Below are 17,662 nucleotides of genomic sequence, written 5' to 3' on the forward strand. Positions count from 1 at the left end.
TGCCCCTCTGTGTCCCCCATGCCTGCTGGTGTCCCCTCATGTCACCCTGTGTCCCCCATCATGTCCCTGTGTCCCCTCCATGTTCCCCATGTCCCCCCCATGCCCCTTGTGCCTACTCATGTCCCCCCGTGTCCCTCCATGTCCCTGTGTCCCTCCATGTCCCTGTGTCCCCCCATGTCCCCCCGTGTCCCCGCATCCCCTTCACGATCAAGCCCAGCTGTCACAAGAGTTTTTATTAAAGTGAGACCCCTCCACGCAGGGCAGGGGGAGGACACGGGGGGGACACACACGACCCCCGCCTCCCCCAAAGTGACCCCCCCACGCACACAGGGTGGGGGGACGTCGGGGGACCCCAGTCACCTCCCCCCCAAGCTGTCACCTCGGGGGGGGGGACAGGGCGTCACTGCGGCTTCACTTTGGCACTTGGGAGCTTGGCCTTGATCCTGGGGGCAGAGGGGAGTTGGGGGGGGTCGGGACACCCCAAGACCCCCCGGGGGCTCCCCTGGGTGGGGTTTGGGGTCCCCAGGGGCAGGGGTGGGGTACGGGGGGCAGGGGCTGCCCTCACCTGGCTCGGAGGTGACTCAGGTGGTTCCTCACCAGACTCACGTACTGGTCGATCTGGGCCTGGGGACATCGGGGACGTGGGGAGCAACCGGGGACGTGGGGGGGCAGAGGGGCACCCCTCGACCCTCCCCGGACCCCCGTGTCCCCCTGCGTCCCCGTACCTGGTAGTGCCGGTAGAGCACGGGGAAGGTGAACGCACAGATGACGCCTGGGCAGGGAGCACCGCGTCAGGCCAGGTCCCCGTCCTGTCCCCCCCATCCCCTGTCCTTGTACCACACCCCCTGTCCCCAGGCTGTCCCCATGCTCACTCCCCTGTCCCCATGGTGTCCCCCATCCCCACGCTGTCCCCATCCCTGTGCCATCCCCAGGCACTAGTCATGTCCCCTGCGCCTGTGCCCTCGTCCCCCAGCTGTATCCACACCCTGTCCCCATGCCACCCACTGTCCCTGTGCCTGTCCCCCGGCCCCACGCTGTCCCCTGTCCCCATCCCTGTGCCCCATCCCTTGTGCTCTGTCCCCATCCCCTGTCCCCCATCCCATGTCCCTGTCCCCATCCCATGTCACTTGTTTCCCATGCCAATTCCCTGTCCCCATCCCGTCCCCATGCTGCCCCTGACCCCGTCCCCGTGCCATCCCTGTCCCCATCCCCGTGCCATCCCTGTCCCCATCCCGGTGCCATCCCTGTCCCCATCCCCGTGCCCCATCCCCTGTGCTCTGTCCCCATCCCTTGTTCCCTATCCCATGTCCCTGTCCCCATGCCCCATCCCATGTCCCTGTCCCCATCCCATGTCACTTGTCTCCCAGGCCAATGCCCTGTCCCCATCCCGTCCCCATGCCACCCCTGTCCCCGTCCCCGTGCCATCCCTGTCCCCATCCCGGTGCCGTACCCACTCCCAGCAGCGTCAGCCCGTTGCAGACGGCCCCCACGTAGGTCAGCAGGTAGAACAAGAAGGCGAACTGCAGACAGAGCCCGGTGTCACCGTCACCGTCCCGGCTGTCCCCCAAGCCACCAACGTCCTCATGCCCCATGTCCCCAGTACCGCCCGTGCCCTTGTGCCTGTGGGGCACCTCATGTCCCCCTGTCCCTCAGTGTCCTCTGTACCCCCATGCCCCGGTGTCTCCATGCCCCCAGTGTCCTCCATGTCCCCTGTGCCCCCAGTGTCCCCATGCCCCCGGTGTCCTTCGTGTCCCCGGTGTCCCCCATGCCCCCCACATCCCCTGTGCCCCCAGTGGCTCCCAGTGTCCCCCATGCCCCTGGTGTCCCCATGCCCTCAGTGCCCCCCATGACCCAGGTGTCCCCCAGTGCCCCCAGTGCCCCCCTTGCCCCCCATGTCCCCCGTATCCCCATACCCCCTATGTCCCCCCTGCCCTCAATGCCCCCCATGCCCCCTCGCCCCCCATGCAGGGTGACGGTCACCTTGAGGGACTCGAGGAGGCTGTGGACAAGGAAGAGGCGGGCGAGGGTGCGGGTGGCGGCGACGAGGTGCCGGGCCAGGCGCCGGGCCCAGCGCTGCTGCTCCTCGGGGCTCAGCCCCACGGTCCCCTCCGGCTGTGCCCTGCGTGGGGACAGGGACAGGCGTGGGCTGGGGACGGGGTCCGCAGGGACAGCAAGGATGGCTGTGGGGACGGGGACAACAGGGACAGCCTGTTGTGTGGGGATGGGGATGGCAGGGACATGCCATGGGGTGGACACAGGGATGGCAGGGCCACCCCATGCCATGGGGACAGGGACATCAGGGCCACCCAGGGCAAGGGCGCAGGGATGGCAGGGACACCTCATGCCGTGGGGACAGGGATGGCAGGGAGACTCTGTAGGATGGGGACAGGGATGACAGGGCCACCCCATGCCATGGGGACAGGGACATCGGGGCCACCCAGGGCGAGGGCACAGGGATGGCAGGGCCGCCCCATAGGGACAAGGTTGGCACGGGCACCCGGTGCCACAGGGACAGCGGTGCCACCTCACACCGCGGGGATGGTGACAGGCAGTAGGACAGGCAGGGGATGGCACCGGGAGGGTGACAGCGATGGCACCGGGAGGGTCCCCGTCGTGTCACTCACCGGCCGGGGGGCTCGGGCGGGTGGCGGCGCAGGGCGCGCAGGGCAGCGCGGTGCAGGCGCAGGGGCAGGGTGACACCCAGCACGGCCAGCGCCCCGTAGGCGCCCACGCTGACGGCGCTGAACCGCGCCAGGCACCCCAGGGTGCCCAGGGCCCCCACCAGTGCCAGCGCCGACCGCCCCGGCGCCCGCCAGTACAGCAGCTCCCACACTGCAGGGACACCGTGCTGTGCCCAGGGCTCCCAGTGCCGCCCAGTATCACCTCCAGAGACTCCCAGTGCCACCCAGTATCCTCCAGAGCCCCCCAGTGCCTCTCAGTATCCCTCCCAGAGCCCCCCAGTGCCACCCAGTATCCTCCAGAGCCCCCCCGTGCCACCCAGTATCCTCCAGAGCCCCCCAGTGCTTCTCAGTATCCCTCCCAGAGCCTCCCAGTGCCATCCAGTACCCCCTCCAGAGCCCCTCTAGTACTCCCAGTGCCCCTCAATGTTCCCCAGTGCCCCAGTTTCCCTCCAGTACTTCCCAGTAACACCCCCCCCCGAGCCTCCTCAGTGCTCCCAGAGCCCCTCCCAGTGCCTCCCAGTACCCACTCCAGAGCCCTCTGGGTGGTCCCAGAGCCCCCATGCCCACCCCCCAGTGCCTCCCAGAGCCCCCTGGGTGCTCCCAGAACCCCCATGCCCCCCCCCCAGTGCCTCCCAGTACCCTCTCCAGAGCCCCCTGGGTGCTCCCAGTGCTCCCATGCCCCCCCAGCTCCCCCCCTCCCAGCACCCAGCTGTCCCCACCCTGAGTGACAGCCCCAGATGCGGGGAGGGGGAGCACCCACCCCACCCCCCCGGGGTGCCCCCCCCCGCCTCCATGGGTGCCCCCCGCACCCACCTTGGCCCTCCATGGCTCCCGCGGGTGCTCCTGGGGGGGTTGGGGACACTTTGGGGGGGGTCACCCCTATTTTTAGCCACCAATCCCGCCCGGACGCCCGGGGCCACCCTGACACGGGACGCCTGGGCCCCCCCGGCCCCCCCCCCCGCCGTGCCCCGAGGCCCTGATTGGCCGCTCACCCAGGACATCAGCTCCCGGCGGGCTCGGTGATTGGTCGGGGGGCGCCGGGGGCGGCTCCGGGACTGGGGGGGGCTCCGGGGGGGGCTCCGGGGGGGGCGGGCGTGGGGCGCCCCCTGCGGGCGGGATGGGGAGTGCGGGCGGGGGGGGACCCGCGGGCGCTGCTGCTGCGGGACAGGGAAGGGAGTGGGGCGGGGGGGTCAGGGGGCTCCGGGGTGGCCGAAAGAGTGTCCCGGGACCCCCATGGCCCCGACCCCCCCCCGGGGACCCCCCATTGCCCGGACAGCCCCTCGGGACGCCCCATAGCCCCCAGCCCCGCCTTGGGTACCCTGCGACCCCCCCATCGCCCCCAGTCCCCCCCCCTCGGGTGCCTCAGGACCCCTCATCGCCCCCAGCCCCCCTTGGGGACGCCCCATTGCCCCAAGACCTCCCAGCGACCCTCTCCTGACCCCCAACCCGCCCATGGTGCCCCAGGACCCCCCCAGGGACCCCCATCACCCCGAACTGCCCCCCCCAGGGACCTCCATCACCCCGCCCCCCCCATGGCCCCCCATCACCCCCCATACCCAGACTCGTCAGGGTGTCCTCAGCCTCAGGACCCCCCAACAGTGGCAGGGCCCCCCCCACCTCCAGCTGCCCCTCGGGAGGGGCCGGGGGCTCCTCGGGACGCTTGGGGGGGGCCCTGGCAGCCGAGCGGGGGTCCGGCCCCCGGGGGGACCCGCCGGGGGGCCCCGAGCTCAGGCGGGGGGGGCGTCCCCGGCGGGAGTCCCGGCGGCAGCGGGGTCCCGGCTCGTTGGGGGGACCCCCCCCGCTAAAGGCGATGTAGGAGAAGGTGAGTTCCCGGGGGGGTCCCCGGGCTCCCCCCCCCGCCGCTGTCGCTCCGTCTTCATCCTCATCCTCCTCTTCCTCCTCTGGGGGCTCCGGTGCCTCCTGCAGCTCGGGGAAGTCCGACTCCTCGTTGCCACCTTGGGGGGGGGGTTTGGGGGGGGTCAAGGGGGGGGTCGGGGCACCCCCATGCCCGCGTTGCACCCCAAACCGGGAGGGGGCTCGGCCCCGCTCACCCTCCGTGGAGTCCGGCGTGGTGGAGGCCGTGGACGGAGCCTCTTCTGGGGGGGGGCAGAGGGATGGGGGGACGTGGGCCCCCCCCTCGTGCCCCTGCCCCCTCCCCACGTCCCTGTTGCCCCCCCCAGCACTCGGGTCCCCTCGGTGCACGGTGCTCCCCTAAACCTGCTCCTACCCTCCCGGTCCCTATAGCCCCCCGGTATGCCCCCCGACACGCCCTGCCCCGGTGTCCCGTCCCCAGTGTCCCTGTCCCCCGGTAATCCCGGTGCCTCCGTCCTCGGACCTCCCGGGGCCCCAGCCTGGGTACCCTCATCTCCAGCCGCTCCCGGTGCCCCCATCCCCGGTCCCTCCCCGTACCCCCAGCCCGGGTACGCCAGCCCGGTGCCCCCATTCCCAGCCGCTCCCAGTACCCCCATTCCCGCTTCCCCATCCCCGGTCCCTCCATCCCTGTTCCCTCATCCCGGTGCCTCCATCCGCGGCCACTCCCGGTGCCCCATCCCCGGTACCCCCATCCCCCGTGCTTCTCCGGTTCCCACATCCCCGACCACTCCCGCTACACCATTCCCGGTGCCTCCATCCCGGTTCATCATTCCCAGTCCCTCCCAGTGCCCCCTCCCCGGTACCTCCATCCCCCGGTACCCCCATCCCCAGTACCCTCATGCCCGAACACTCCCGCTACCCCGTTCCCTGTACCTCCATCCGCCGGTGCCCCCATCCCTGGCCACTCCCGGTCCCTCCATCCCCGGTACCTCCATCCTCGGCCCCTCCCGGTGCCGCCGCCCCGGACATGTCCATCCCCGGACCCTCCCGGTTCCCTCATCCCCCGGCCACCCCCGGTACCTCTACCCCCGGCCCCTCCCGGTGCCGCCGCCCCTCCCGGTTCCCGGTTCCCGGCGCGTACTGCAGTGGGCGAAGCCCAGGACCTGCCCCATGGCGGCGGCCCCCGCATGGGGCTCCCGGTTGCCCTCGGCCCCGCAGCCCCCGGGCCGGCCCCGCCGCGCATCACCGCGGCGCCATGGCGGGGCCCGCGGCGGCGGCGGCGGACAAAGGGCGGCGGCGGCGGCGGCGGCGGGGGCGGGGCGGCTGCGGGCGGGGCTCGGGGCGGGGCCGCACCGGAGAGCCGGGAACCGGGAACCGGGCACCGGATACCGGGCACCGACACCGGGAACTGGCACCGGGAACCGGGCACCGGGATCTGGCACCGGGCACCGGAGCCCCCCAGTACCCCTCGGAGCCCCCAGAGCCTCCCAGAACCTTCAAGACTCCCCCAGTATGCCCCAGTGCCGCCCAGTACCTGTCAAAGTCCCCCAACGCTCTCCCACAGCCCCCCAGTGCTCCCCAGAGCCCCCAGTATCACTTCGGAGCCCCCCATTGCCCTTCCAGAGCCCCCCAGTACCTCCCAGTGCCCCCCAGGACCCTCTCAGAGCCCCCTAATATCTTCCAGAGCCCCCAGTACCCTCCCAGAGCCTCCCCAGTACCTCCCAGTGCCCCCAGTACTCTCTTAGTGCCCTCAGTCCCCGGAACTGGAGAGCTTTGGGGGACAACGGGTGGACACTGGGGAGGGTCTGGGGGGGGCACTGGGGGGCACTGGGGGTACTGGGCACCCGCCCCTCCTCGGATGCGTTGCCCTTTTAAGAAAGCGGGGGGGCACCTCTCCGCCGTTACCGGGAGGGGCGGGACCTCGCGGGGGCGTGGCGTGGCCGCGGGCCAGGACCGGCCGGTCCTTTCCCCCCCCCGCCGGCACCGGAAGGGCCCGGCCCGGCCCCAGCGCGTCGCCACCGCGGCCAGCATGAGGTGAGCGGCCGGGGCGGGGGGCACCGGGGCGCACCGGGAAGCACCGGGAGCTGGCACTGGGGGTACTGGGCAGCACCGGGAAGCACCGGGAACTGAAACTGGGGGCACCGGGTACACCGGGGACTGGCACTGGGGGTACTGGGCAGCACCGGGAACTGACACTGGGGACACCGGGAACACCGGGGGCTGGCACTGGGGGTACTGGGCAGCACCGGGAAGCACCGTGAACTGACACTGGGGGCACCGGGAGTACCGGGAGCTGGCACTGGGGGCACTGGGCAGCACCAGGAAGCACTGGGAACTGACACTGGGGGTACTGGGCAGCACCGGAAAGCACCGGGAGCTGGCACCGGGGGCACTGGGCAGCACCGGGAAGCACGGGGAGCTGGCACTGGGGTCACTGGGCAGCACCGGGAAGCACCGGGAGCTGGCACTGGGGTCACTGGGCAGCACAGGGAAGCAGGCACTGGGCGCACTGGGCAGCACCGGGAAGCACCGGGAGCTGGCACTGGGGGCACTGGGCGGCACAGGGCAGCACTGGGAACTGACACTGGGGTGGGTCACTGGGCGGCACCGGGAAGCACTGGGAGCTGGCACTGGGGTCACTGGGCGGCACAGGGCAGCACTGGGAACTGACACTGGGGGCACTGGGCGGCACCGGGAACTGGTATGGGAGGGTATCTGGAGCACTGGGGGTACCGGGGAGCACTGGGAACTGTCACCGGGAGCACCAGGGGGCACTGGGAGCTGGCACCGGGGGGTAGTCGGAGCACCGGGAATCACCGGGAGCACTGGGGGCACTAGGGAGAACTGGGAAGCCCCGGGAACTGGTATTGAGTGAACTGGGGAGCACCGGGGACTGGTGCTGGAGACATTGGGGGTACCGGGAAGCACCGGGAGCTGGCACTGGGGAGCACTGGGAGTACTGGGGAGCACTGGGAACTGGCACCGGGGCCACTGTGGAGCACCGGGAACTGGTACCGGAGGCACTGGGAACACTGGGAGCCGCCCCGGTGATGGGTGGGACCCCCGGGGGGGGGGTGACAGCGGGGACACCTGGCCCGTGGGTCCCCCTTCCCACGGGTGCTGCCCCCCCTCCCCGCCTCAGTTTCCCTATGGGGGGGGTTCTGGTCGGTCCTACATAAACACACGCCCCCCCCCCACGCGTGCCCCCCCCCCGGATGTCCCGCGCGGGGGCAGGGGCAGCGCTGGGACGCCTGGGCCCCCCCATAAGGAAGTGGGGGAGGGACGGGGCCCCCGTGGAGAAGAGGAAGGAAAAAGGGGGGGGGGGGGGGGGGTGTTGGGGTGCGCTTGTGGGTTGGGTGCTCAGGAAAGGGGGGGCCGGCACCCATGGGCCTCCCCACCCCAGGGCGTCCCCACGCATGGGGGTCCTCAGCTCTGGGGGTCCCAAACCTGAGTGGTCCCTGTAAAGGGGGTTCCCACATCCAAGGGGTCCTTGAACTGGGGGGTCCAGCACCCAGGGGTCCCCAGATCCCCACACCAGCACCCCCTGCACCCAGGGGGTCCCCAAGCTGGGGGGTCCACCACCCAGGTGGTCCCCAGCTCCCCACACCAGCACCCCCTACACCCAGGGGTCCCCAAGCTGGGGGGTCCAGCACCCAGGTGGTCCCCAGATCCCCACACCAGCACCCCCTGCACCCAGGGGGTCCCCAGGCTGGGGGGTCCAGCACCCAGGCGGTCCCCAGATCCCCACACCAGCACCCCCTACACCCAGGGGTCCCCAGGCTGAGGGTCCACCACCCAGGTGGTCCCCAGCTCCCCACACCAGCACCCCCTACACCCAGGGGTCCCTGAACTGGGGGTCCAGCACCCAGGGGTCCCCAGATCCCCACACCAGCACCCCCTGCACCCAGGGGGTCCCCAAGCTGGGGGGTCCAGCACCCAGGTGGTCCCCAGCTCCCCACACCAGCACCCCCTGCACCCAGGGGGTCCCCAGGCTGGGGGTCCACCACCCAGGTGGTCCCCAGATCCCCACACCAGCACCCCCTGCACCCAGGGGTCCCCAGGCTGGGGGGTCCAGCACCCAGAGGGTCCCACCCTGTGGGGAGATGCCTGTACCGGGGGGTGCCCATACCGGGGGTGCCCACCCAGCGTTGCCCCCCCTGCAGCGAGACGGTGCTGTGCAGCGCCCGGGCAGCGGTGCTGCTCTACGACGACACCCACAAGCAGTGGGTGGCGGCGGGTGGGGGTCCCCAGACCCTCAGCTGCGTCCAGCTCTACCACCACCCCGGCGCCAACACCTTCCGCCTGGTGGGGCGCAAGATGCAGCCTGACCAGCAGGTGAGGGTGCCTGGGGGGGCACCCATGGGTGCGGGGGGGGGTGAAGGGGCAGCCCTGGGTGCGGGGGACTATGGGGTAATACTGAAGATGATGGGGGGGGGGGCTATGGGGTAACACTGGGCATGGGGCACCCATGGGGGTAGGGGTTATGGGTGAACACAGCAGGGGGGGGCTAGGGGGCACCCATGGGTGCAGGGGGGGGCTATGGGGCAATGCTGAGTATGGGGATGCTCTATGGGGCACCCGTGGGTTTGTGGGGTTCTCTATGGGGGCCCCATGTGTATGGGGGGTCTCTGCGGGGGACCCATGGGTATGGGGGGGCCTCTATAGGGGACCCATAGGCATGGGGGTCTCTGCAGGGGACCCATGGGTACAGGGGGGCCTCTATGGGGGCCCCATGGGTATGGGGGGGCTCTGTGGGGGTCCCATGGGTATGGGGGGGGTCTATGGGTCAACACTGGGTATAGGATGAACGTGGGGCACTGTAGGGTGCTGTAGAGGCTACGGGGCGATGCAAAGCGTGGGGATGCTCTATGGGGCACCCGTGGGTACGGGGGGGGCTCTGCGGGGCTGCCCCCCACGCCTGTGGGTGCCCGCAGGTGGTGCTGAACTGCCCGCTGGGGAGGGGGCTGCGCTACAGCCAGGCCACCCCCCAGTTCCACCAGTGGCGGGAGGCCCGCCGGGTCTGGGGGCTCAGCTTCGGGGCCCCCCGCGAGGCCGCCCTCTTCGCCGCCGCCGTCCTGCGCGCCCTGCAGGCACTGGAGGAGGGTGAGTATGGGGGGGGGGGGGTCACGGGGGGCACCCGTGGGGGGCCTGACCCCACAGCCTTGCCTTGTGTCTCCCCCCCCTCCAGGCACCCCGCTGTCCTGGCCAGAGCCCGATGGCTCCGCTCCAGAGGAGCCCGAGCAGCAGGAGAGGTGGGGGACCCCCGAACTGGGGGATGTTGGGGGGGGGCACCGTGATGTTGGGGTGCTGGGGGGGTTCCCCATGCCCATGGGGGCTGTGGGTGCTGGGGGGGGGGTCCCCGTGCCCATGGGAGGCTGTGGGTGTCCCGGTGCCCATGGGGGGCTGTGGGTGCTGTGGGTGTCCCCGTGCCCATGGGGGGCTGTGGGTGCTGGGGGGGGTCCCTGTGCCCATGGGGGGGCTGTGGGTGCTGGGGGGATCCCGGTGCCCATGGAGGGCTGTGGGTGCTGGGGGGGGGTCCCCGTACATGGGGGCTGTGGGTGCTGGGGGGGTTCCCCATGCCCATGGGGGGCTGTGGGTGCTGGGGGGCCCCGTGCCCACGGGGGGCTGTGGGTGCTGGGGGGGGGTTCCCCATGCCCATGGGGGGCTGTGGGTGCTGGGGGGGGTCCCTGTGCCCATGGAGGGCTGTGGGTGCTGGGGGGATCCCCGTGCCCATGGGGGGGGCTGTGGGTGCTGGGGGGGTTCCCCATGCCCATGGGGGGCTGTGGGTGCTGGGGGGGGGTCCCCGTGCCCATGGGGGGCTGTGGGTGCTGGGGGGGGGGTCCCCATGCCCATGAGGGGGCTGTGGGTGTCCCGGTGCCCATGGGGGGCTGTGGGTGCTGGGGGGGGTCCCCGTGCCCATGGGGGGCTGTGGGTGTCCCGGTGCCCATGGGGGGCTGTGGGTGCTGGGGGGGGGTCCCCATGCCCATGGGGGGCTGTGGGTGCTGGGGGGGGGTCCCCGTGCCCATGGGGGGCTGTGGGTGCTGGGGGGGGTCCCGGTGCCCATGGGGGGCTGTGGGTGCTGGGGGGGGGGGGTTCCCCATGCCCATGGGGGGCTGTGGGTGCTGGGGGGCGTTCCCCATGCCCATGGGGGGCTGTGGGTGCTGGGGGGGGCGTTCCCGTGCCCATGGAGGGCTGTGGGTACTGGGGGGGGGGTCTCCATGCCCATGGAGGGCTGTGGGTGCTGGGGGGGGGGGGGGTTCCCCGTGCCCATGGGGGGCTGTGGGTGCTGGGGGGGGTCCCTGTGCCCATGGGGGGGGCTGTGGGTGCTGGGGGGGTTCCCCATGCCCATGGGGGGCTGTGGGTGCTGGGGGGGGCATTCCCGTGCCCATGGGGGGCTGTGGGTGCTGGGGGGGGTCCCTGTGCCCATGGGGGGCTGTGGGTGCTGTGGGTGTCCCCGTGCCCATGGGGGGCTGTGGGTGCTGGGGGGGGGTCCTGGTGCCCATGGAGGGCTGTGTGTGCTGGGGGGTCCCCGTGCCCATGGGGGGCTGTGGGTGCTGGGGGGGGTCCCTGTGCCCATGGGGGGGCTGTGGGTGCTGGGGGGATCCCGGTGCCCATGGAGGGCTGTGGGTGCTGTGGGGGTCCCCGTGCCCATGGGAGGCTGTGGGTGTCCCGGTGCCCATGGGGGGCTGTGGGTGCTGGGGGTGTCCCCGTGCCCATGGGGGGGCTGTGGGTGCTGGGGGGGGGTCCCTGTGCCCACGGGGGGCTGTGGGTGCTGACCCTTTCCCCCCCAGGCAGGCGCTGGAGGAGCCCGAGCACCGCGTGGCGGCTGCAGGTGGGTGACGGGGGGGTCCAAGGCTGACTCCCCCCAACACTGGGGATGGAGCCTCCCCCTCCAGACCCCCCCCTAAACCCCTTTCCCCCTCCCCAGGCACCCAGGTCACACCCACTGGAGGCCCCCCACCGCCCCCCGGCCCCCCACCGCCCCCGGGGCCCCCCCCACCCCCCGGCCCCCCGCCAGCCACGGGGGTCCCAGCGGCCCCCCCCTTGCCGGTGGCAGCGGGTGCTGCCGGGGGGGGGCCCGGGGGGGGCTCTGGCCTGGCCGCCGCCATCGCGGGGGCTAAACTCAGGAAAGTCGGCAAGGTGAGGGGCGGGGGGGCACGATTGCAGGGAGGGGCAATAATCGGGGGGGGGCTCTGCATCACCCCCTTTCTCCTGGCAGGACGAGGCACCGGGTGCGGGGCCCCCCCCTGCACCCCCCAAGGGCGAAGGTGCCCGCGGGGGGGCGGGGGGGGGGGTTGATGGAGGAGATGAGCGCCATGCTGGCCCGACGGTGAGGGGGGGGTACCCCACTCTGCCCAGCAGCCCCCCACAAGGCGGGGGCGCCCCTGTGCCCACGCTGACCCCCCCCTCATCCCCCCCCAGGAGGAAAGCCACCCTGCAAGGGGACAAGCCAGCGCCAAAGAGGGACGAGGACGCCACCAGCGTGAGTGCCCCCCCCTCAAAATAGCACTTTTGGGGTCCCCCCCATTGGAGGGGTGCTCTGCGTGCCCCCCCCTTCCCCTTGTGTCCCCCCCTGCCCCGACCCCTCCCTCTGTCCCCGCAGGACGAGGCGGAGCCGGGCACCAGGACCCCGGGGCAGCCCGCGGGTGAGTGGCAAATGTAGTTGGGGGGGGGCTTGGGGGGGCTCCTTTGGGGGAACCGGGAGGGTTTGGGGGTCTGGGGGGCCGGGACCCCCCTCACCCACCGCCCTCTCCCCGCAGAGCCGGCGCGGAGGCCCTGGGAGAAGGGCAGCTCCACGCTGCCCAGGTGAGTTGGGGGGGGGACGGGGGCTTTGGGGGGGCCATGGAGGGGGGGTTGAGGTGCTGGGGGGGTCCCCAGGACCCTTAGAGGAGGATTTGGGGGGGGAGATGCTGGAACGGAGAGAGCTGTCAACCCCGGGGGGGGTTTGGGGGGCCCATGGAGGGGGGGTTGGGGTGCTGGGGGGTCCCCAGGACCCTTAGAGGAGGATTTGGGGGGCAGCTGCTGGGATGGGGGGGTCAGGCAGGGTGGGGAGTACCCAAGACACAAGATGGGGGGCACCCAGAGGGGTCTGTGGGGGGGTCCCCAACCTTTTTCTGTCCCCCCCCCCCAGGATGAAGTCGGCCGTTCCAGCTGCCCCCGCCGACCCCCCCGGCCCCGCTGACGAGCCTGACCTGGAGCGAATCAAACAGGTACCGGGGTCGGGGGACGGTCTGGGGTGGGGGGGTCATGGGGGGTCCCCACAAATCCCCTCACCCCTTCGTCCCCCCCCCCCCCCAGGAGCTGCTGGAGGAGGTGCGGAGAGAGCTGCAGAAGATGAAGGAGGAGATCATTGAGGGTGAGGGGGGCATGGGGTATTGGGGGGGGGCCATGGGGCACTGGGGGGGGGCATGGGGCACGGGGGGGGGCCATGGGCAAGGAGTGGGCTCAGGGGACAAGGGGGGGAATAGGGCATTAGGGGGTGGGGGCAATAGGGGAGGGGGGAGCCCTCTGGAGGGGCTCCATGGGGGGGTAATGGGGGGACCCCTCCCTGATGCTTCATTCCCCCCCCCCCAGCATTTGTGGTGGAGCTGCGGAAGAGGAACGCACCCTAAACCCCCCCCCAGCCCCCTCAAGATGGGTGTGGATGGGGGGGGGGGGGCTGTTCCCCCAATTCCCCCCTTTACTCCCCCCCACATCGCTCTGGGGGGTGGCTCTGAGCTGGACCCCCCCAGGCTGTGCCTTACCGGCTGGGGGGGGCCGATGCAGCCCCCCCGCACTGTGCACCCCTTCACTGCCAGTTTGGGGACACCCTTTTTTTTATACTTGGGGAGGGAAAATGAGGGGTGCCCCCCCCTTACCCCCCTTCCCCGGGTTTTTTTTTTATGCCACTTTTGCGTTTTTCACCTTTTTTTTTTTTTTTTGGGGGGGGGGAGGGTGGGGTGTCCCCCTCCCCTGCCACGAATAAACGCCGTTGTTTTATACGTGACGCCCGTGTCACCCATGGGGGGGCCCCGTCACCCACCCGTGGGGGGGTCACTGCCACCCCCCCCCCCCCCCCCCCCCCGGTCACAGCAATGACAGGGACAGCGGGGGCTTCGCTTCGCTTTAATGGGCACGTGTCTGGGACCCCCGCGGGAGACAAGCCCCGCCCACTCACCATCGCCCCGCCCCACGCAGCTCCCCACCAATCACAGCCCAGGCACAGAGTTGTGGCCCCGCCCCCTCCACCAAGCCCCGCCCCCAAAGGAAAGCGCCGGCGGGAAGGAGCACGAGGGCACTTTAATGGCCGGGGCCACCGGGGGCGTGGCCAGGCCCGGCGGGGGCGTTCCCGGAGCCGTTGGGGCCGTGGCCAGGCCCGTCGGGGGCGTTCCCGGAGCCGTTGGGGCCGTGGCCAGGCCCGTCGGGGGCGTTCCCGGAGCCGTCGGGGGCGTTCCCAGAGCCGTTGGCGGCGTTCCCGGAGCCGTCGGGGGCGTTCCCAGAGCCGTTGGCGGCGTTCCCGGAGCCGTTGGGGCCGTGGCCAGGCCCGGCGGGGGCGTTCCCAGGCCCGTCGGGGCCGTGTCCCGGCGGCAGGCGCGCCGCCACGGCGTCCAGCTCCCGCTGCAGCCGCTCCAGGCGCTCGGCCACGTCCCGCAGCGCCGCCGCCTGCTCCTCCTCCCGCCGCCGCGCCTGCCCCGCCTGCCGCGCGTACTCCAGGTAGAGGCAGAGCCCGCCCACGCCGAACACGATCGCCTCCCCCAGCAGCTCCGCGCCCAGCTCCGCCGCCGCCTCCTCGTTCAGCGGCTTCACGGCGGCGCCGCGGAAGCCCATCAGCCGCATCTTGGCGCGCATCTCCACCCAGTGATACACTGCGGGGGCGAGGGGGGGGGGGGACCGGCAGGGAGCGGCGGGGCACCGGCGAGGCCCCCCCCGCCCCCGCGTGTCCCCCGTCTGTCACCGACATGTCCCCCACGCTGTGCCCTCCCCCGTGCCCCTCCCCTCCCGGTGTCCTTCCCCCCCCATGCTCCTCCCCTCCCGGTGTCCTTCCCCCCCCCCCATGCCCCTCCCCTCCCGGTGCCCCCCCCCCGCCTCCTCCCGGTGTCCCCCCCCCCGCCCCGCACTCACGCTGCGCGGGCGGGAGGCAGATGTAGGCGCGGAAGAAGGGGCTGGCGCGCGCCCCGGCCTTGATGCGCGCCGCCAGGGGGCGGCTCAGCTGGCGCGCGCCCAGCGTCAGCAGCTTGGCCAGCGGGAACGCGCCCGCCACCATCCTCCGCCGCGCGCGCGCCCCCGCGACGTCACCGCCGCGCGACGCGGGGAGGGGCGGGGAGAGCGGCGGCGGCGGCGGCGGCGGGGCGGGGGGGGGCGTGTTCTTCCTCTGTCGGCCACGCCCCCTCCCGCCGCCGGGACGCGCCCCCCCCCCCCATCGGTGCGCAGGGACCCTCGCGCGTCGGGGCACCCACGGGTGGCCCTGGACACCCCTGGGTGACCTTGGGACCCCCCCGGGTGACACTGGAGCACCCGTGGGTGACACTGGAGCACTCGTGGGTGACACTGGACACCCCTGGGTGACACTGGAGCTCCCATTTGTGACACTAGACCCCCCCTGGGTGACACTGGCACCCCCTGGGTGATGCTGGAGCACCCATGGGTGATGCTGGAGCCCCTTCTGTGACACTGGAGCACTCGTGGGTGACACTGGACCCCCCTGGGTGACACTGGAGCTCCCATGTGTGACATTGGAGCACCCATGGGTGATGCTGGACCCCCCTGGGTGACACTGGAGCACCCATGTGTGACACTGGACCTCCCCTGGGTGACACTGCACCACCTGTGGGTGACACTGGCACCCCCTGGGTGATGTTTGAGCACCTGTGGGTGATGCTGGAGCTCCTCAGGTGACACTAGGGCACTCGTGGGTGATGCTGGAGCACTCGTGGGTGACACTGGACCCCCCTGGGTGACACTGGCACCCCCTGGGTGATGCTTGAGCACCTGTGGGTGATGCTAGAGCCCCTTCTGTGACACTGGAGCACCCCTGGGTGACACTGGACACTCCTGGGTGACACTGGAGCACTCATGGGTGACACTGGACCTCCCTGGGTGACACTGGAGCACCCGTGGGTGACACTGGAGCCCACTTGGGTAACACTGGAGCTCCCATGTGTGACACTGGACCCCCCTGGGTGACACTGGAGCACCCGTGGGTGACACTGACACCCCCTGGGTGATGCTTGAGCACCTGTGGGTGATGCTGGAGCTCCTTCTGTGACACTGGAGCACTTGTGGGTGATGCTGGAGCACCCGTGGGTGATGCTGGACACTCCTGGGTGACACTGGAGCCCACTTGGGTAACACTAGAGCTCCCCTGGGTGACACTGGAGCACCCGTGGGTGACACTGGCACCCCCTGGGTGATGCTTGAGCACCTGTGGGTGATGCTGAAGCTCCTCAGGTGACACTGGGGCACTCGTGGGTGATGCTGGAGCACCCGTGGGTGACACTGGAGCCCACTTGGGTAACACTGGACCACCCGTGGGTGACACTGGACCCCCCTGGGTGACACTGGAGCCCACTTGGGTAACACTGGAGCTCCCATGTGTGACACTGGACCCCCCTGGGTGACACTGGAGCACCCCCGGGTGACACTGGACACTCCTGGGTGACACTGGAGGTGCCATGTGTGACACTGGAGCACCCGTGGGTGACACTGGCACCCCCTGGGTGATGCTTGAGCACCTGTGGGTGATGCTGGAGCTCCTCAGGTGACACTGGGGCACTCGTGGGTGATGCTGGAGCCCCTTCTGTGACACTGGAGCACTCGTGGATGACACTGGAGCACCCGTGGGTGACACTGGACACTCGTGGGTGACACTGGAGCCCACTTGGGTAACACTGGAGCTCCCATGTGTGACACTGGACCTCCCCTGGGTGACACTGGACCACCCGTGGGTGACACTGGCACCCCCTGGGTGAAGCTTGAGCACCTGTGGGTGATGCTGGAGCTCCTCAAGTGACACTGGAGCACTCGTGGGTGACGCTGGAGCACTCGTGGGTGACACTGGACCGCCCTGGGTGACACTGGCACCCCCTGGGTAATGCTTGAGCACCTGTGGGTGATGCTAGAGCCCCTTCTGTCACACTGGAGCACCCGTGGGTGACACTGGACCCCCCTGGGTGACACTGGAGCACCCGTGGGTAACACTGGAGCTCCCATGTGTGACACTGGACCCCCCTGGGTGACACTGGAGCACCCGTGGGTGACACTGGACCCCCCTGGATGACACTGGAGCCCACTTGGGTAACACTGGAGCTCCCATGTGTGACACTGGACCCCCCTGGGTGACACTGGACCACCCGTGGGTGACACTGGCACCCCCTGGGTGATGCTTGAGCACCTGTGGGTGATGCTGGAGCTCCTCAGGGGACACTGGGGCACTCGTGGGTGATGCTGGAGCCCCTTCTGCGACACTGGAGCACTCGTGGGTGACACTGGAGCTCCCATGTGTGACACTGGACCTCCCCTGGGTGACACTGGACCACCCGTGGGTGACACTGGCACCCCCTGGGTGATGCTGGAGCACCTGTGGGTGATGCTGGAGCTCCTCAGGTGACACTGGGGCACTCGTGGGTGATGCTGGAGCCCCTTCTGTGACACTGGAGCACTCGTGGGTGACACTGGACCACCCGTGGGTGATGCTGGACCACCCGTGGGTGACACTGGCACCCCCTGGGTGACACTGGAGCACCTCTGGGTGATGCTGGGGCACTCGTGGGAAACACTGGAACCCCCTGGATGACACTGGAGCACCCCTGGGTGACACTAAAGTCCACGTGGGTGACATTAGACCCCCTTCGGTGACACTGGAGCACTCGTGGGTGACACTGGAGCACTCCCAGGTGATGCTGGAGCACCCGTAGGAGACACTGGCCCACCCATGGGTGATGCTGGAGACCCCTGGGTGACACTGGAACAAGCATAGGGGACACTGAAGCTCCCCTGGGTGACACTGGAGCCCCCGGGGTGACACTGGAACAGGTGTAGGGAACACCGAAGCCCCCCTGGGTGACACTGGAGCCCACTTGGATAACACTGGAGCTCCCATTTGTGACACTGGACCCCCCTGGGTGACACTGGAACCCCCTGGGTGATGCTGGAGCACCCGTGGGTGATGCTGGAGCCCCTTCTGTGACCCT

At 70.9% G+C, this 17,662-nt stretch overlaps 3 protein-coding genes across 3 annotated transcripts; 1 reads left to right on the forward strand and 2 right to left on the reverse strand.

Moving 5' to 3' along the window:
- Window positions 1-218: 218 nt before the first annotated feature.
- RTN2 (reticulon 2) lies at window positions 219-5,754 on the reverse strand. The gene is given in 11 exon segments (XM_068424846.1): window positions 219-443; window positions 566-624; window positions 726-772; window positions 1,451-1,520; window positions 1,981-2,119; window positions 2,625-2,832; window positions 3,674-3,838; window positions 4,238-4,592; window positions 4,595-4,636; window positions 4,733-4,777; window positions 5,635-5,754. Coding segments are annotated over 11 exon segments (1,275 nt in total). The 5' UTR covers window positions 5,737-5,754; the 3' UTR covers window positions 219-400.
- Window positions 5,755-6,440: 686 nt separating this feature from the next.
- VASP (vasodilator stimulated phosphoprotein) lies at window positions 6,441-13,427 on the forward strand. The gene is given in 14 exon segments (XM_068424861.1): window positions 6,441-6,527; window positions 8,657-8,828; window positions 9,428-9,596; window positions 9,682-9,745; window positions 11,285-11,325; window positions 11,422-11,633; window positions 11,713-11,769; window positions 11,771-11,823; window positions 11,916-11,976; window positions 12,097-12,139; window positions 12,254-12,299; window positions 12,625-12,703; window positions 12,792-12,849; window positions 13,068-13,427. Coding segments are annotated over 14 exon segments (1,098 nt in total). The 5' UTR covers window positions 6,441-6,522; the 3' UTR covers window positions 13,106-13,427.
- A 326-nt stretch (window positions 13,428-13,753) lies between these two features.
- OPA3 (outer mitochondrial membrane lipid metabolism regulator OPA3) lies at window positions 13,754-14,759 on the reverse strand. Its single transcript, XM_068424863.1, has 2 exons — window positions 14,595-14,759; window positions 13,754-14,338 (listed from the first exon to the last, which is right to left on the reverse strand). Exons 1-2 carry the CDS (start codon window positions 14,734-14,736, stop codon window positions 13,773-13,775), a joined length of 708 nt encoding a protein of 235 aa, XP_068280964.1. The 5' UTR covers window positions 14,737-14,759; the 3' UTR covers window positions 13,754-13,772.
- Between the last annotated feature and the right edge of the window lie 2,903 nt (window positions 14,760-17,662).

Source organism: Nyctibius grandis, unplaced genomic scaffold, assembly GCF_013368605.1.
Source record: "Nyctibius grandis isolate bNycGra1 unplaced genomic scaffold, bNycGra1.pri scaffold_91_arrow_ctg1, whole genome shotgun sequence".
In the NCBI taxonomy this organism is placed as follows: domain Eukaryota; kingdom Metazoa; phylum Chordata; class Aves; order Nyctibiiformes; family Nyctibiidae; genus Nyctibius; species Nyctibius grandis.